An 18,729-nucleotide genomic window follows, 5' to 3' on the forward strand; every position below is an offset into this window, starting at 1 on the left:
TTGTTGTTTAGTACCGCAAAAATGGCCACACTGACAATCAAGAAGCTGTCTGCTGACGAGGAATACCCTGACCTAAGCCAACACAACAACCACATGGCCAAGGTCTTAACCAAGGACATGTACAAGACACTGAGAGAGCGCTCCACGCCCAATGGATTCACCATAGATGGTGTCATTCAGACGGGGGTGGATAATCCTGGTAAAACTTTAGTTGGATTCCTACTTACTGTTCACGTTTAGTACACAAGCCATAGCTTTATTTCTTGTATTAAGCATTGAATAACTGAATAACTGTTTTTATGGTCAGATTGAATGTAATGGCCTCCACTCCCTTTTGCTCCTGTGGCTCTTTGCCCCTTCCAGGCCACCCATTTATCATGACAGTGGGCTGCGTGGCAGGAGATGAGGAGTCCTATGAAGTTTTTAAGGAGCTGCTGGACCCTGTCATTGAGGACCGACATGGAGGATACAAGCCCACAGATAAACACAAGACTGACATGAACGCTGATAATCTGAAGGTACTGTAGGCAATGCCAGCTGTATTTCTTTTGGTCGGCCTTTGAAGAAAGTCTCCACTAGGTCCCCGTTTTATTTTTCACAGGGTGGGGATGACCTGGACCCCAACTACGTCCTCAGCTCCCGAGTCCGAACCGGCAGGAGCATCCGTGGGTTCTGCCTGCCCCCCCACTGCAGCCGTGGAGAGCGGCGTGCCATTGAGAAACTCTCCATTGAAGGTAAGCAAGGCCCTCACCCTTTTTGCCCACCCTTAGATGTCTCCCATCATGCAAGTAAATTAAAGGCACCCAGGTTGTCAAGAGCAGCACAACGAAGGGACCCTAGCAAATCTATGCACCCCTGTTCCCGGGAGAAAAAAACAGTTTGTTCTGCCGATGTGGGCTCTTGGCCATTGTTGGCAAATGACATGGCCAGTTTCGCAGCCAGACTACAGAGCTCAGCCTGTGCTTGAAACAAGCACATTTACTATCTGAACCACTGTATCAACGTCATTTTTAACTGCTTAAGAGCTGAATTAAAACTATACTACAATAAAAATATACTACAAGTAGGTTGAGACTAATAATTCTAGACTAAACATTCTGTCATATAAACATTCTCTTTCTTAAGCATTAAGTGCCCTGGATGGGGACTTGGAAGGCAAATACTATGCTCTAAAGAACATGACAGACGAAGAACAGCAGCAGCTAATTGATGACCACTTCCTGTTTGACAAGCCTGTCTCTCCTTTGTTACTGTCTGCTGGAATGGCTCGTGACTGGCCCGATGGCAGGGGAATTTGGTGAGAATATTTGATTGCGTAGCAAAGATATAGTTACCTCTACTCACTTTCTCTTTTGTCAGTGTTTGAGTCTGCAACTCCAAATTTGTTTTCCATAAAGGGAAGGTAATGGTAGTGTAAGACTGAAATGTGGGTCATGGTCAAAATTCATTTTAACCAGAGACCAGTTAGCTACTTCCATTTCTTCCATCCTCCATACATCCATATCTAGCACACTATTGTACACTGTCAGCAATAGTGTGCTTAGAATGAATGTTCCCTGGGGCCACTCCACATTGTGAATATTTATAATAAATCATCAGATCAGAGCATCCTTAGCTTAAGTTCAGCAGGAGCAGAGTTTTCATTGTTACAGACACAGAGCTGAAAATCTGTTTGGTAAATACAATATCACTGGTCGAACTGTATATCATATATCTGAAGGTACCAGTCAGAGCCTAGACCAGACAGTTTTTATTTTATAATTTAGTTATTTATTTGACTGGAAACCTTGCCCAGTGTCATACACAGATCATTAGAAAATACAAAAATAGCAAATAGGGAAGTGCAGCACATATATAATACAGTTTTGCAAAAGGGAACTACGCCATCTGTTATATTTAATTAAAAGCTAGACAATTAAATAATTGAACATTGTCTGTGATGGGGGCAAGAATGAAATGTGCTTTGAAAAGGTTTCTCGTAAGATTTGTCCTGTGTCTCCCCCCCAGGCACAACAACAACAAGACTTTCCTAGTCTGGATCAACGAGGAGGATCACCTCCGTGTCATTTCCATGCAGAAGGGAGGGAACATGAGGGAGGTCTTCACTCGCTTCTGCACTGGCCTCTCCAAGGTAACCGAGAAGCAGAGATATATAACCTCATGTAGGACTGTTCCAGACTAAGAGGATTTGGTGGAATAGTCTCAGACATTTTTTTATTTAATTCTTCCTCAGATTGAATCCCTGTTCAAGCAGAAGAGCCATGAGTTCATGTGGAACGAGCACTTGGGCTATGTCCTGACCTGCCCCTCGAACCTGGGCACTGGCCTCCGTGGCGGAGTACACGTGAAGCTGCCCAACCTCAGCAAACACGGCAAATTTGATGAGGTTCTGGAGAGGCTGAGGCTCCAGAAGCGTGGAACAGGTACAGTGTGCGTTCCATTTTGACATTTCAGCTGTAATGGACCACACATGGCCATCTGTGCTATGTGAAGCTTCTCTCAGAATAGTGGATATGAATCCAGAGGCTACATGTTAAGGCTCGCAGGACGGAATTTCCTCGTTCTTCTTCTCTATGTAACATCGTTCCCTTCTCTCAGGTGGTGTGGACACCGCAGCTGTGGATGGCACCTTTGACATCTCCAACGCTGACCGCCTGGGCTTCTCTGAGGTGGAGCTGGTGCAGATGGTGGTGGATGGAGTCAAGCTGCTGGTAGAGATGGAGAAGCGTCTGGAGAAGGACCAGCCCATCGATGACCTCATGCCTGCACAGAAGTGAACCTTCAGTTTGTATCCCCCCTCCAAACCCCCTCAGCTGTGCCAGTTGATCAGAAAAACAATATTATTATAAGATAATATTATCTAACCTTCTCAACACTTGAAAATAAATCTTAGCCCACGGAGTTCACTGCTGTCGTGTACTTGTTCTCAAGCCAACACAGCAAAAAATAACATTGTACCATTCAGTATTCTTTAACACTTTCAATGAAGGGTCATACATAAGAATTGTATGAACACCATATAGACACTTAACATTTATACCAGCCAACATCATGTTACATTTCTCATGATGTGGATGTTCTTACTGCACACTATATGTAAATGTAGTGCTTATGAAGGATTTTATGCAACTCTTATGAAGGACTCCTCCTTGAAAGTGATGTATAATCTTTCTTTTGTTTCTTGAGCACTATTCAGTCATATACTTGCCATTACTGGTTAAAACATTTGCAGAGCAGTGGTATAATATTAGAAAGAAGGGCTGTTACATTTCTAGAAGCACTTTAGATTGTACACTGTAATGAATAGTTTTAAACATGGCAATACATCAATAAAATGTCACAGCATTACCCAAGACTTGTTGGACTTGCAGTTATTTGAATAATAAGAGGGAGCTTTTGGTTCCATGTCATGTCATGGGTGTTTGCGTGACTAATTTGCTGACAGCACAGTTTTCAATTGGAAAGTAGAAACTGAGGGAAACGATTTCCATCTACTGTGACTGGCAATAGTAAACACATCACATGAATGTAGTGGTGAGTCACGATGATGGGACCATGGGGTCTGAAAATCATAGCTATAAAATGTGATGGCATTCATTCAGACTCTTTATTGTGCGTAACTTGTCCTAAATTGTTTATAACACCCAAGATCACTCAAGTGATCAATAGGAGTAGATGGCAATCAAAGAAGGAATATGTCTAGGCCCTCTCAATATCTGATGGCAGCATTTATGTCCTATGAAAATCTATACCATGTTTGTAATTCTGCTCAATAGTATTCACTCTCAGCCTGACTTTTAGAAGGGCCAATTAAGGGGACAACACAGACATTGTTTTGACCGATTTTTTGCCACTGGATTGATTTCCAAAGGTGAATTTATTTATATTACTAACAATGCATGTTGCTAACTGAATTCATAAAAACACTGTTTGATTTGCATCATCCCAACAGTGTCATGTTAAGCGCACATGCAAGGCAGCATATGTTGTGGAGTCACAATAATGGAATAAAATCAATCTGAAAGACATTTTCATTAAATGAAGCCGTTTTTGTTGACGGTTTAGGAGCACCAGTACAGGCTGATTGTCATTTTGTCCCTACAACCATCTTCAGATCACAAACAGACAAAAATGTTTATGCCCTGTATGTGTATCAGTTCTCAACAGCTTCAAATTCTTGGGTACAGGTATATGTACGTAAATGTATATTTTCACACAACATTTTTTAAAAATTCTTTTAAAAACATGCCGTCTTGCCAGCCTTAAGACACTTATGCAGATGCTATATTCAGGTCATTGGATAAGAACCCCAGGTCACTGTATTGCACAGCCCTCTCCTCCGTGTCCCCACCTACAGCACACCTCAGCCCAAAACAGCCCCTCCAGCCAACTCACCATCTCTGCACTTCTGCAGTGAACTGACGGGCACTTCCACTTCCACAAGTCTCTCCGTTTCTGTTCCAAAGTTAGCTTTCTTCCCCACTGCCTTCCAGGAATGTTCTTTACCACCTCGTTCTGTTGTCAGGGACTACTTCTGCAGATTGTCCGCAACTGGCACAGGGTTTTCAGTTTTATTGATTTCATCTGAACATTTTACTTTCTCCGGCAGTTTATGTTTGTTGAAAAATTAAATATATAAAAAAATAGCTACAGCATAAATGTTTTTATGTGTATGCGATACAATACACACAACTGTGTAGGCTACAATGTATACAGCTCCTCTATAGGCTGTGCATCCACCCAAACAGACACTGAGGCTTACAGACTTTAGGATGTTTTAATGAAGACACTGGTGAACCTTACCTGGTGACAAGTTACATTAATTCCATAATTCCTGACTCATAACAGGACTTAAAAAAAAAAAAAAGAAAAAAGGAAGTATAACAATATGCAGCTGTTGCAAAACTAAGTTACATTATTTACATTCAAAAAACAGTGCTGACCTTCTGGGGAAAGGGGGTGACAGAAAATAAAAATAAACAAATAAATAATATCAAAGCCTAAGAATTAGATGGACTTTTTCCCAGAATGGCATACCACTTCTGACCATAGGGCTGAATCATACCACAGACGGCATTAGTGGAGACTGAGTAACAAAAGGTGTCAAAGTAGATCTGCCAAAATTGTTTCCTGGAGGTCGGGAAGAGTAACAAAACTGAATTACCACAATTCATAGATCCACAATGGACTTCCAAACCCCAGACCAATCAAATACAGCTAGATAGTGGTGCAGCAGCATCGCATCCATGTTCTGTTCTTTGAGCAATAATACGAACCATAACTGATGGCAGGGTGACAAGATAATCCAACATAATTATCTGTTTTTCCAGCTTCAAAGGTATTACTTGCAAAAAATATCATAATAATTCTAACCAGATTTTTTGTGCAATAAATACCCCGAGGACAGTTCTCTAGGCAAAAGCATTCAAATTTTCTATGCCTCCAGGTTACAGACCAAGAGGATTCCGGGCACCCTAAGGTGAGGCACAGATCCAAGCCAGTGGCTTTGCGCTGTGGCCATCTCTCCATTCCTAAGCCCTGGACTGTGGTGATCCTCTCCACTGATCCAGGTTTACATCAGCAGCTACAGAACCTCTTTCCACCCATCAGAGGCTCTCAGCCCTCTCCTAAGTGGATTAAACCACAGAGAAACAACAAGAGTGGGTGGTCTGCTGAAGGCCATAGGCTACTTAATGCTGTAGTGCAGTTATGAGTTAAAAAAAAAGAAAGGTAAATTCTTCAATCAATGTCCATCTCTTCTGCAGCAGTTCAACAACTCTTGCAATATCAATAATAATAATAATACTTCAAAGATGCACGAAATTATTGCCTAAAGCATTATTCTATACATTATTTTCAATACATACTTTGTGAGTGTTTGGAGAAACACACATTTATGAAACTGCTACCTTAAAGAATGTACAGTTTAATAATGTATTTTTTGTTTTTTGTTTTGTTTTTTTTTTTTGTCTTTATTCGACTTTCTTTTTTTTTACAACTTTAATTCATTGGCAATTTTGGAAGCTATGTTCTTAAACGCGATGGATGTTCCGGATATCCGCTTGAAGCGCACGCCGTTGAGTGAGAGGCGGGGCAGCTTGCAGACCTCCATCTCCCATTGGACCAGGCTCTCGGCGTGGCCGTCGCCGTGCACACAGAGGAGCAGGAAACGCTCGCGCTGCTCATAGTCACAGTTATTGGCGTCCAGGACCTTGCGGATCTCCCGCATGATGTCGCCGGGCTCCATGGAGCTGGTGGTCTTCATACTCCAGGTAAATCGGAGGGAGCGGGGTTTGCCGTCTTTGTTTTCATCTTTTTGATCCCCAGATACATTGCGACTGCAAGGGACGAGAGTGGAACAGATCGGGAAAGGTTAGCGGGCGGAGAGAGAGCGTGCTGTGTGGTCTTGCGTGTGGTCTGACACGTGTCTGCGTGTTTGTGTGAGTGTCAGAGACTTTGCACCGATATGTGTGGTCTGTGCGTGTGTTTCATTTCTCTGCATCAAAGTTTGACTCATCTGTTTGTCTTTGTCTGAATGTACCTGCGTGTCTCATGTGTTTGTATAGAATACAAGCACTGGATACGCAGTATGTTGGAGCTAAGATTGTGACCTAACGTGTGGTGATGCATTTGTGGCGAGTTCACCCCTCCATTGTTCCCCTTTATTAAATGTGAATGTTTCAGAAGCTCATGCAGAACGTTCACAGACAAAACATTCCTGTGAGTCGATGAGACGCGCATCTCACTCAAGTGAACATGCAACACCCAAGCACAAAAAAAGCACATGAAGGCAGGCAAAACAATGGGCAAATGGCTCAGATGCTTAAATTACATCACTCACTAAAAAAAAACAAAAACAAAAACAAAAAAAACATCAATGGCCCTATGGGTGCATGATTATGGAAGAGACAACAGAATAACAACTGAAACTAGGAGTTACATGGTACCTATTTAATTTGCCATCCACAACTGGCATGCGTCTCCCTCGTAACAGAGCTGGGAGGCTAATGATGCCAGGCAAGGGGATTTCAATATACATTTGATACAGATACTGCTATTCCTAACTTCTGTCACAAGATGTCCCTCTCCTCATGCTGCAGAACACTGCCCTCTTCTGACACCACTGAGGTCGGTCTTTAATTTGGAACAATTAGTGGTTTGACAACAGCTGTGTTGAGGCAGACAGCAGATAAATGTCTGAGCTCTTACTATAATCATGATAATAAATATAAAACTAAGGCAGAGTATATGTAGACATGAAACCATATTTGGTCAGCAGGTGTGACTGGTGGATACAAAGCATCCACTGTCATGGCAATGCCTCTCCACATAAAGCAGAGATACAACAGGAGCCATTTCATAGTTTGCTAGCTATAATACTTTCCACCACATTACAGCAAAGCAAGATACGATTTGGAGTGTCCTTCTATGAGTTTCACGATCATTGTGATATATTTTGTGGTAAAAACCACATCCAGCATCTAATGTTAGCATGCTGCAAGCAAGGCTGGAGTAAGTTTTTCTTGCTGAAATCTAGCTAGCTACACTGTCACTAGTGTAGATAATTGCCAGTCTCTTGCAGTTAACTCACTGTAGACACTTTGTGCTCTTTACAGTAAGGTTTACGTCTTAGCCTTGTTGAAATCCAGTGAGCTTGGACGTACAAAGATAAGAATACATTCCACAGTAGGGAATCGTTGTATGGACCAATGAGAGCACCTGCTGGCAGGATATCATTTTACCCAACGACTAATGTAGTTTTCTTGGTAAATAATCCAGTACAGTGTAGAAACAATTGCTGTGGCCCCCATTTCCTTCAACAACCTACATACAGGATGAAGTGTAGGAGCTCTGCCTAATTCATTACGGACTGTTCTGCAAGTTTTACAAATGTCTATGAAGGTCCATTGTCAAGAAACAGGAAGTATGATCATTTATACAACAAAAAAATGCATCATCAATGTCTTTAACGTATCTTATTTTCCCTCTTTGACAAGATGAAAACATTGAACACAGGTGTTGATGATCATAGCACTGATGAAAGACCTTCTAAACCTAAGAAGAATCACACTTAGAATTACGACCAACTAAAACCAACACAAATTCAAATGACAGCACGCTAAGGACAACTTTAAATTCAGATGGCTCCCCAAATATCCCAGTCCAAGGTACTAGGGATAAAAACATGGTGGGTGGCTGGGGGGTGGGGGGTGGGGGGGGGGGGGTGGTATGTCACAGATGAATGAGAGAATCAAAGGCAGCTGAACCTTCCTCACCTTGAGCCCTCAAATCTCCCGTTTCTCTCAAACTCTGGTGGGACTCTTTATTATAGACAGAACGGATAAGGAGAGGGCCAGCGGAGGAGGCAAAAAAAGAAACACAGAGCTTTTATTCAAGTAAAGGCAGAAAAAAATAAAACATTTCATACTAACATCTGTCAGCAAAGAGATAACAAGGAGAGAAGAGAAGAGATATATAAGACAGCATATACAGTACACAGTTATAAAACCAAGAAAGCCATCAGCCAGTTTTTATGAGCTCACCGTTGGCCCCTATGGCCCACATGGGCTGCGATATGGTGGAGGGTTTGGTTTAAGTCTAAAAATTGAGCATGCACTTAAAATTAAAACAGAAGAAACAAAAATGCTCATGAGTGGTGGAATAAAAGTAATTTCCTGAATTATGCCATTGCAGAGATGGTGTCTTGCTTAAACTTCCTGGCCTTAATTTTCACATGCAGACTGCAAAATGGCAGCGCTTCTCAGTCTTGCTGGCGGTCACACTTTCTTGCTTCTTTAACCAAAAAAACAGCACAGAAAACAAAAAGAGCGTGTGTGTGTGTGAAGACCACATAAAGAGCACGCGCTCCGTGAGGGCTGGGTGTGTCTGCGTGTGGTGTGCTGACGCGTGTGGAGATACATCGGGCTTACAAACACACTTACGCTCACGCACGGAAAGAAGTCAAACACACTTACAGTCACTTGCATGCAGATACAGCACGTCGACACCGGCCTTGGGGGTGCATGCAGTCTAATCTGATTGAGTAAGGTGCTGAGAAAAGGGGGGGGGGGGGGCAGTTGCCCGCGGGTGGGGTGTGAGAGGTACGTGAGAGAGCCTGTCGGCGTCAGCCAGGACGGCTGAAGACCAGACGTGGTACAAAACAAAGCCGCACTGCAGACAGATGTCTGGCATGCTGTGGCCTCTGGAAGTTACTTTATTACTTTATCGTGGGGCAAGCGACAGGGTGATGTCCTTTCATTTCCCAACCAAACCACACTGATGAGCATCATTATAACCAGCAGCATTCTGAGGCAGAGCAGAACCATACGCTTCAAAGAAGCAGTGAAGGAGAGAAGCAAAAGGAATTGTTCAGAGGTGCCTGACTTAAGCAGGGCCTTGAGTTTGTCTCCTCGGGTCCTGGAGGGAAAGGGAAACTGAGGCTGGAGTGGTTTGGGAAAGAAGAGGCAGCAGTGCACTAGATCCACTGAATCTGATTTCTACAGGAGAGGAAGAAATCTCTCTTTCCGAGGCCCTTAACAAAGCCTGCAGCCTGGACAAGCCCACCAGCGTACAGCTTCCTCACGTGGGCTGCAGTGAGAGGTAAGCAACAGTGCTCTTCAGCCACTACTCTGGAGTTAGAGGCGCTGGCATTCCCCCTGCTGCCTCGGACCTTTGAGACTGCACAGCCACTGCTCCCATCAGCAGCAGAGCCCTGAAGAGAGCCTCTGGGTTTGAAAAGCGGGACTGCAGTCCACTCTTGATTTGCCCAAGGTTCAGTGGCTGCAATGAATATTCAAAGGGCCCTTGAACTGGCCCATGAGTCACACTACATCCTAAGGCATTCTATTGGACAGAAGAGCTGTAATGGGATATAGGGACACAGTGAGACACCCCATCATTCAATGGGGAAGGGGGGGGGGCGGGTAGGGCACGGCCTCTGACTGTGGCAGCCCATGCAGAACTGGTGCAGGTGTAGTGGTAGCTGCACCTAGGAGCTCATGTTGTGTGCCTGTCTGTGTGTCTGTCTGTTTGTCCATGGGGTCAGTCTCTCTGCAAAACAGTAGGGGACCACAAAGCCCTAGCGCCTTACTCTAGTTCTCCATCTCCGATTTTCTACAACTTTCTATATCTTCCGCTCCTGAATCTGCAAGAAAAGATGGATTCTGAAAAAAAGGTTTGATTTTATTGATAAAATAAAATAAAAAAAGGAACACAAAAAATTCTTGATGTAAGACATGATCACAGAAAAACGAATGCCGAGAGGAGGAAAGACTGGTGGACTGAAGACTTACTAAGAGTCTTTGCTCCGGGGGCAGGGGGGTTGGCAGGCCCTGATTTGTTGGAGGTCTGTCGTTTGGTTGGGTCAATAGTGACCCTAAGGAGAGGAAGAGCGGAGAATTAAACTGTACAAACAGGTGAGGGAACACAGCATCACTGCAGCACACTTAGCAGGTGGGGGGAAAAGCCTATGAAGCAGAGCCGACCTTGGCGGGCTGAGGACCAGGACTCAATGAACAAGCCCAGTTTCACACACTGACAATGCCTTAAAAAGCCTTCAACCCGCACACATCCTCGCATTGGAATCTATGAGGTAACGTGTGCTGCACTACATGATCTTATGGATCTTGTATATTAGCAGTGGGGGGAGGGGTGTGGTCTTTGAGGATGCAGATCCTCCATGTTCAAATGGTCCAATTCAGCACATGACCTTAATGGCTGAGTAAAGTGACCAGAGGACCAGGTGGAGCAGAAGTGGTACCAAGCCCCAGGACTGCCCTAAAATTCAGTGTGGGAGTGATCAGGGGGATGGGGGCTTTCCCAGGCACTTCCACCCATAGCAGGAATAAGAATCAACTGAGTAATGGCTCGAGTGACATCAACATGGAAAACAAACAGGCAAAAATGGAATGAGAGGCAGTGAGCGATGGATGGAAAAAAACATGCGCGGCACAAGACTCCTCCCCACCAGCGGCTGGGATTCTGGGACGATATAAGACAAGGAGGAAACAGGCCTTGCTCTTTGCAAAGTCTGCCTAGTCACTGACCAGTGCTATTTCACATTCCTGCTCCTCTGCTTTTGAACATCTGGGCATGGACTGGGACTTCACTTCCTGTGCATCTTTGCTTATTTTGCTATGAGGGAGGAATGTCTCAAACGGTAACTACTTTATGTGGAAAAACTCATCCACACAGAAGATCTCGCCCTGACACAGACTGAAGGGTTTCAGACCAGCTGTGCTCCACAGCCTCAGAGAACAGTGTCTATTCAGACAAGGGTGACGGGGCGAGTCCTTGGCATCTGAGCAGCCTGGAGGCTGAGGTCGGGCCGCCACAGGGGTGGCACAGGCAATTAAAGAGCCCACAAAAGAGTGGCAGAGAGAAAATACCCAAGCACAGTCTTGTAACCTACACCTGTCAGTTTCTCGTCATTTGGCTGCCAAACTCATGCCCAAAAGCATGGCTTAAATTACATAAATAAGAGTTTGCTACCTTTTGAAAAGAAGCAGAAACAGGTCAAGAGTTTACAAAGAGAAACAGTCCTGATGTTTCCACGGTGTTACTTCAGGACTTGGAACAGAGCTATAGTAGGGCTACACCCATTCAATACTCTTCTGCAGTAATACTGGGAAACACTTCTCAGTTGCTGATGTCTGTAATGTGTATTTGCCCTCTTCTGGCAATATAGTGCAATTTCCCCAAAATATGACTCTAAAGGTTCAAAGGAAAGAATGCTATGCTAAATGCTAAAGAATAAAACGATAAAAAATAATAAGTGCTATGCTATGCTAATGCTAAAGAATAACTGTCTCAAAAAACTCCTATCATGTTGCCAGATGGAAGCCTAGGATTTTGTTATTACATACTAAATGCTGCAATGTGGGTGCACAGAACTCACAGGAAAGGCTCATTTAGCTGAAGTTCAAAAAAAAAAGAACCTGCTTGAAGTCTGGCAGAACCTCACCTTCCCCTCTCCCAAGATTCAATCATGCGTAGGACACAGTAAGCAAATCAAACTTCACTGGCCTGCCCCTGTGCTACAAGCCACATAGCAATCATCCCCTGCATTGCCATGAAAAACCAAAAAGGCAGTTACAGAATGCTGCAATTAACATTGGATCTGACATCTCCATTTTGGTATATGTGTATAACATATACATACAAAACAAACTTACCTGAAAAAAAAAGACTTGCACCATAAGTAGGTCAAGTACTTTTTGTGAAAACAAAAGGAAACAGACCCAGTAATTTGTACACAAACCCCCACCTCTGTGGAAAAGCATGCATGGGTGATTAGTACAGAGTTTGTTGACTGCTGATTGGTTCTGCTGATCAGCTGAGAGGAAAGCAGCTTTCTGCAGGCATGCTCAATCGCACTCCGCTCAGGTGTACCGCTCCAGGAGCTGCTCGGTGCTCACGGCAACACGGATGTAAGTTTCAAGCAGCAAGTTCAGCTCTATGCCCATTTGGGTTACAATAATAAACAACAATAAAAAAAAAATAATTTCAAACTTTTTGTTGTTTGAAAAAGCGTTTAAGTTTCAGGTTAATTACACAAAAAGCCAATTTAAAGTCCTACCTTTTGGTAAACCTGAATGACATGTTTCTAAAATAAAAAAACAAAAAAACAAAAAAGAAGCGGTAAACATTATGACAGGAAAATTGGAGATAAAAAATGATACTGATAATCTGAATGGTTTAAAGGAACAGGGACAGCTGGAATTAGGAATGGTGCAGAGGAGATCCAACTGAAAGAGAACTGGAGAGTGGCAAGAGGTGAAGGAGTTGATTTTGATTCCTTGTTTCAAGTCAGACTGGCATCAATCTGGACTGAATGGAGCAGAACCTGGATTTGTTTTTGTTGCGTTTGCATAGCTCTTACTTTATACCCTCCACCTGAAGGACTGGCAAGGCAGAGGCTATGTGCTATTTTCCAGCATGAGACATGGGTTTCTGGGTTTCACTCAATCTCAGGTTTAAATGCTTTGCTAGAGACAGTGAGCAGATGGAAACTTGATTCAACTGTTGTTCCAGTTGGTAGACATTGATTGACTAGCATGTCTACATTCTTTAGGACTGTTGATCTCCAGGTCAGCAGCTGACACCAGTATTGTACAGTATAATACAACAAATAATTTTTAGTACAGCATAGAACACTTTATTTTCCTCTGTCTGCATGAGCAGATAAGCGAGAGAAAGATTTTGATATTGAATGTTGGGAAATTGCAAATATCCCACACAGTCTGAATGATTACAATCAGAACCAAACAAACAGCAGCCTCCCTACTTACAAATATTCAAGAACACCTACGTTCAGTAAAACTCATTAAATTCAATAAAACCAGGTCAAAACTTTCAGTGCAGAGTACATCATAATATCTTGCTTGTGAAGATAATGTTTTGACATGAAACTGCCTGCCAGAGACCCTACTGCTCATGACCATTTGTTGTAACCTCACAATTTCCCCATTAGACAACTTTCTGAAAAGTACAATGTATCTTCACACTGTTGGGAAATAACAACTGGGGCGAAAGCAAGAATCAAGACCTCTAAAATCACATCTAGCAAAGTGCCGTGTGGGGCAAACAGAATTCCAGAATACCTCAAGAAACAATGGCACATAAATGCAACTTTACAAGACGTGTTATGAAAGAGGCACTGACACCTTCAAACGCACAGCAAAAAGATATGCTTCCATACAAATATCAAGAGCTTAAGCAAAGCATATATTATTGATCTTTGTGACATATTACAGACTATGGGATTTGACTATGGGCTAAATATCGTGAATATTTGTGAATAAAATTTGTATTATATGGGGAAGTTTCAGAAAAAGTGATTTGGAACACTCAACTGTGTCTAAACAATAAATATGAAAAGGCTTTGGGCTTTTCATTAGACAGTGCTTCAGTTAAAGTCCACATTGGTTGATGTCTTTTCAAATCTCATTAGTGTGATATCTAACTGTGGGTTTGGTTTGAGCTGACCCCAGAGACAACCATTCTGGTGGGTGATCTGAGCGGGATGGGTGTGCTGGAGGTAGAGGGTGCCGTACCTGCGCGTGAGCTTGGAGGTGAGCTTGGTGAAGAGGTTGGAGGAGCCGCGGCTGCGCGTCTGGGACAGGGGCGTGGCATCGTGCGACAGGGTGGGCGAGGCGGGCGGGCCATTGTAGGTGGCGGTGCGGCGCTCCCGCAGCTGGCCGCCGTGGAAGGTGCTGCGGCTGGCCGTGCCGCGCGGGAAGCGCAGCCGGTCCGGTGTGGTGGCACTGCTGATGCTGTGGGTGGACGCCACCGGGTTCCGCTGGCCGGGCGGCCCCGCCGTGCTGCGGAGGAGGGAGAGGAGAAGGGGTCACACACACAGGGCTAACCCTTGACAAAGAGGCCCTGGGCCACACAGAGCTACAGTGGCTTCTTCCATACCTTGTCCTCAACACTGCTCCCATCTCTTGGTCAGATACAACACACAGCCATCTTATCTGTGGAAGACCTCTCTGTGGCCACTCTGTGGTCAACTTTCACCTCAAATTCAAATTCTAGGTCAGTGAACTAAAATCTACCTATACAACGTTAATGAAGATTAATATATGGTTAAATACCACTACCATTAGTATCACACTTCAGAAGTTAGTGGGGGAAACCTAAGATTTCCTTTAAAATAAACAGACACGTCTTTGTTAAAAACAAAGACCGCAGGATGGATATAACCTAATTCTGGAGACGCTATGCGCAGAGCCTCCAGGTGGGGATGGGTAAGTCGTACGTTGTGGATGGCGAGACGCTAACGGCACTGGAGTGGAGGCGCAGTGCCGTGCCTCTCGGGGCTCAGGACGAGGCGGCAGCGGAGATTAGGAAGCGTGTGGGAGGGAGGGGCCAGGGGTGGTGACGCTCGGGTTAGAGACAGACGCCGGGGCCCTTGCGCCTTACGTGGGCCTGAGGACGTCCGCTCGGCTGTCGGCAGGCGGCAGCGTGGCGCGGTTGCAGTGGGCCGAGGCCGACAGCGACGTGGCTCTGTGGTGCTGAAGCCGGGCCGAGGCGGCGGCGGCGGCGAGCGCGCACGCGTACGCGGAGGAGCTAGCCATGCAAGCGGACATTTCAGTCAGGCTGCGAAATCGGGCATACGTGCCACAGCACAGGCAGGCAGCAACATCAACACAACAGAAGAACAAGTGCATACGATAACCGAATAACGGAAAAAGACGAGCTTGTGTCGACATGCAGTAAACTGCTGGAATCCTAACTGACACTCCAGAAAAAGAGACACCTAAGCATTCATGTCCATTAGTATGGTGGCCTATATAATCCCATAGCACCTTAGGCTTGGTTTAATGTATAGTGGCCCTTTAGCAGTGTACCACTTCCCAATAAGTGTTTAATATAAGCATTGGCTTCGGCCTGCTCAGGTTAATTTTTAAAAATAACTCTCAGATGAAGCATTTAACTAGTCTCGTCTTGAAGAATAACATTACTTTCGCATGGAGACAGAGTGCAGCCGGAGGCAACGATGTTACAGAGAACACAGAGGACGTTTCACAGAGGGCTGCAAGAGGAAGAAATTCATTTCATGTGATGCAGGGAAAAAATAACCTTCAGAAGTTTCACACCAGTGGAGGGAGAAAAAAAAAACGCACCACACCTGAGGGCGCATGACCCTGCAGCGATCCCAAGGGCTCCTCTGGGGCGCGTTTCCCACTGCTAGCTCCGCACTGCGTGGTGGGTCGTGATTGGGTTAGAGTAGGCGTGAGGTGATCCGGCCGATTCCCTTACCTGTTCTCCTTTCCGTTCTGTATGACAGAGAGGCGGTCTGTGGCGTTCCTCTCGCTGCACACGTACGTGTTTCTCCTGGTCATCCCTCCAGACACAGAGTTATTCTGTAACAGGGAGGACAGGGACAATGCTTCAGGCCCAGCTGATGTATGTATACGTATGTATGATATCCCTCTGTGGGGACACGCAGACCGCAGCTTTGGGCAGTGTGGTGGCGACTCACGTTGGGGGCGGCGGAGCCCTTTTTGCGGTCGGGAATGTCGGCCTTATTGGGGTTGCTGGCGGTGCCCAGCATGGGGCTGGGCGGGGCGGCACTGCGCCCCCCTGCCGTGCTGGACTTGCGCGGCTGCACCCCGCCCTCCTCTTTGAGGTCGTTGTCGGCTGTGCTGGTCTGGCTCCTCTTGGGGTAACCCACCCCCGAGGGAACAGGTGGGCCGGCTGTAAAGAGAAAAGGGGCAAAGAGAGGGCACTGTCATCATATTCAGACTGCTGTTTCCAAAGACTCTTCTCGGCTTTATGAGGATAAACAGCTGTACACATCCTTCCTTTGTTTGGGTTGTCCTAGGGGCAGTAAAAAGCTGAACGCTACAGGGCAACAGATGAGGCCCTCCACTGTGAACTCACCAACCTACGCTTTCCGCACTTCAATGTACTAACACTGTTTATTGTGCACAGCTCACAATCCCTGAATAAGAATCATGGTCACTTTATCCTTATACAACTTACAGATTCACAATACCATGACTGTTACTTATGATCATGTGATATACAAAATGGCTTGCCATGGGAAAGAGTGAAGGAAAGCCCCTGGTCTGGCGCACTCACCCTGGTCGCTATAGCGCCTCTGCTTCTGGGTGGAGGAAATGCTCCTCTGGACCTTGAGGTGGGAGGGTGACTGGCCATTGTTCAGCTCACTGTTGGGCCTGATTTTGGCCAGTGAGAGGTTACTGCTGGAGCTCGAGTCATTGGCCTCCAGCTGATGGAGAGAAAGTAAAAATCAGGTATTAGGTATCATTTCCAAAGCCGTCACTTTAGGTGACATACAGTGTCACACAGTGTGCCAGTATGATGTCATATACCCTGCCTATAGTGTGTACATTTTGCTGATATCCACCATGCAAAGCAATGCAGAACCTATTAGAAGGTGCTATGGCATAAATCACTGTACAAAGACTGAAGAGAAACATCATAATGCTAGCCCCGGTGGAGGTCAGATTGAGCCCTTCCCTGCTCTTACCTCGGTTGACTTTCTCCCTAGGAGCAGGTAAGTGGCGGTGATCTCATCATACTTCATCCTCGCCAGGGACTCGTGGATCCCCTCCCGAGAGTAGCCCATCCCCACCATAATATCTGCAGAGTCACAAACGGTCAGGTTATTACCACATTCAACCCCCAGCACCCTGCCTCCACTCCTTCCACTCCCTCCACAGACCCCGAATCCACTCCCTCCCTCTGACCGTCGCCATGGTGCCTCAGCTGCAGTCAGCGTCTTTCTGCTGGCTGTTACAGCACTCTCAGCGCACACACAACTGTGGCCACAAAATCAATGATGTGTTTGAGGCGCTGGCAGCAGTGCAGGAGCTCAGCCCCGGGGTCGCAACGGAAAGAACATCCCGGCGAGCGCGCTGTGTCTGCATGCGTATCGAACCCCGATCGGGCAGACGAGGGGACCGTGCTGGGGGGCAGAGCGTCCCGTCCCGCCCCGCCCCGCCCTCCTCCCCTCCGCTCCCGGCCTCACGTTGGAGGCAGCGCGCCGGGCGGGAGGCCTGCGTGGCTGGCTGTTCCGCGGGGCGAAGGCACTTACCCAGTACATGTGCCTGCGCTGAGAGCTTCCAGCTGCCGTTATGCAACTCTGCTCTTCTGGGAAGTGCTTTCAAACCCAATCGCTTAAGCTACTCACCCTTCCCTGTTGTTTTATCAAGGGCACACTTTACAAATCTGTAAATTTGTCAGGAGCCTTTTTGATGAAAAGCAGGACTTTTTAAAGCTTGATTTATGGAGTTTTTTTTTATTAATATCTAAGATTAATTCTGCAGAGCTACAACACAATCCTGCTGCACGTCTTACCAGCTCTTAAGACACACTGTGGATCTCAAAGCTCTATAATATCAGCTTGTTGCCAATACCTATTCTCTTCTGGTCCGATATGTCCAGTTCTGGCTCTATGAAGGGCTTGAGCTCGTCCTCCTCACAGCCTGCGTTGATCCAGCGGTCCTTCATTATTTGCTGGAAAAGACCATGCATGCAGTTTCACATCCAACTTACCCTTCAGCTGTATTTTTGCCATCAGGTAACCATGTAAAGACAGGAGGAATCAGGTGAGGGGGGCCCTCTCACAACTAGCCACTCAGTTTCCAATTATTCTCATTCATTCCCATGCAGAAATCCCATCCATCAGGTTATATGACTCTATACACCAATAGGAATGTACACAGATACACACAGACACACATCTCCCTACTCAGAAGTGCTGGAATTGTGCTTTGGCTGTTCTTTTCGCCTTCAGATTACATTTAGACAGCAGGAGGGTCGAGTTATAGACTGAGAGTGGAATACAAAATTGAATTATTTATTGTTGTGCAGTACACAAAGAAGTGAGTATGTGTCCAGGCAAGACTCAGGATACGGTACATCCTCTACTGCTGTTCAGAGCCACAAAAGACAAGGGGAAGGTGTGTGCAGGGGTGGACCGGTGACCGGGGGAGTATTCAAAGTAACTGTTGGAATATTTACATTTTCGCTGTCCTCGCTCACCTCAAGTGTTCCCCGTTTGGCCGGGTTTAGCACCAGGAAACGCTTGAGGAGGTTCTCACAGTCGGTGGACATGTAGAAGGGGATCCGGTACTTCCCCCGCAGAACCCTCTCCCGTAGCTCCTGCAGGAGGAAAAGAGGAGCAGCAGGGGTTGGGACACGCCTGGCACAACGCCCGGTGTGAAGCATGCATACAGCTGTCACAGACACCATAGG

General features: G+C 45.7%; 2 protein-coding genes across 11 annotated transcripts in view; one reads left to right on the forward strand and one right to left on the reverse strand.

Moving 5' to 3' along the window:
- LOC118787370 (creatine kinase, testis isozyme) lies at positions 1-2,777 on the forward strand. The gene is made up of 7 exons (XM_036542909.1): positions 1-199; positions 364-518; positions 602-734; positions 1,126-1,297; positions 2,008-2,131; positions 2,234-2,423; positions 2,599-2,777. The coding sequence occupies exons 1-7, from the start codon at positions 22-24 to the stop codon at positions 2,775-2,777; spliced, it is 1,131 nt and encodes a 376-aa protein (XP_036398802.1). The 5' UTR covers positions 1-21.
- A 3,215-nt stretch (positions 2,778-5,992) lies between these two features.
- The window catches only part of mark3a (MAP/microtubule affinity-regulating kinase 3a), a 52,574-nt gene continuing 39,837 nt past the window's right edge, over positions 5,993-18,729 (reverse strand). For 2 of the 10 annotated variants that reach the window (XM_036541648.1, XM_036541644.1), the window contains exons 9-18: positions 18,517-18,636; positions 17,889-17,988; positions 17,000-17,112; positions 16,588-16,738; positions 15,986-16,200; positions 15,763-15,866; positions 14,055-14,321; positions 12,578-12,604; positions 8,277-8,321; positions 5,993-6,338 (exon numbers count right to left, since the gene is read on the reverse strand). In XM_036541648.1, coding sequence (XP_036397541.1) covers positions 5,993-6,338; positions 8,277-8,321; positions 12,578-12,604; positions 14,055-14,321; positions 15,763-15,866; positions 15,986-16,200; positions 16,588-16,738; positions 17,000-17,112; positions 17,889-17,988; positions 18,517-18,636 — 1,488 coding nt within the window. Of the gene's footprint in view, positions 6,339-8,276; positions 8,322-10,090; positions 10,145-10,292; positions 10,376-12,577; positions 12,605-14,054; positions 14,322-15,762; positions 15,867-15,985; positions 16,201-16,587; positions 16,739-16,999; positions 17,113-17,888; positions 17,989-18,516; positions 18,637-18,729 lie in introns of all 10 variants that reach the window. The other 8 variants (XM_036541649.1, XM_036541645.1, XM_036541651.1 and 5 more) reach the window with 6 other exon arrangements.

This window comes from Megalops cyprinoides, chromosome 12 (genome assembly GCF_013368585.1).
Source record: "Megalops cyprinoides isolate fMegCyp1 chromosome 12, fMegCyp1.pri, whole genome shotgun sequence".
In the NCBI taxonomy this organism is placed as follows: Eukaryota; Metazoa; Chordata; class Actinopteri; order Elopiformes; family Megalopidae; genus Megalops; species Megalops cyprinoides.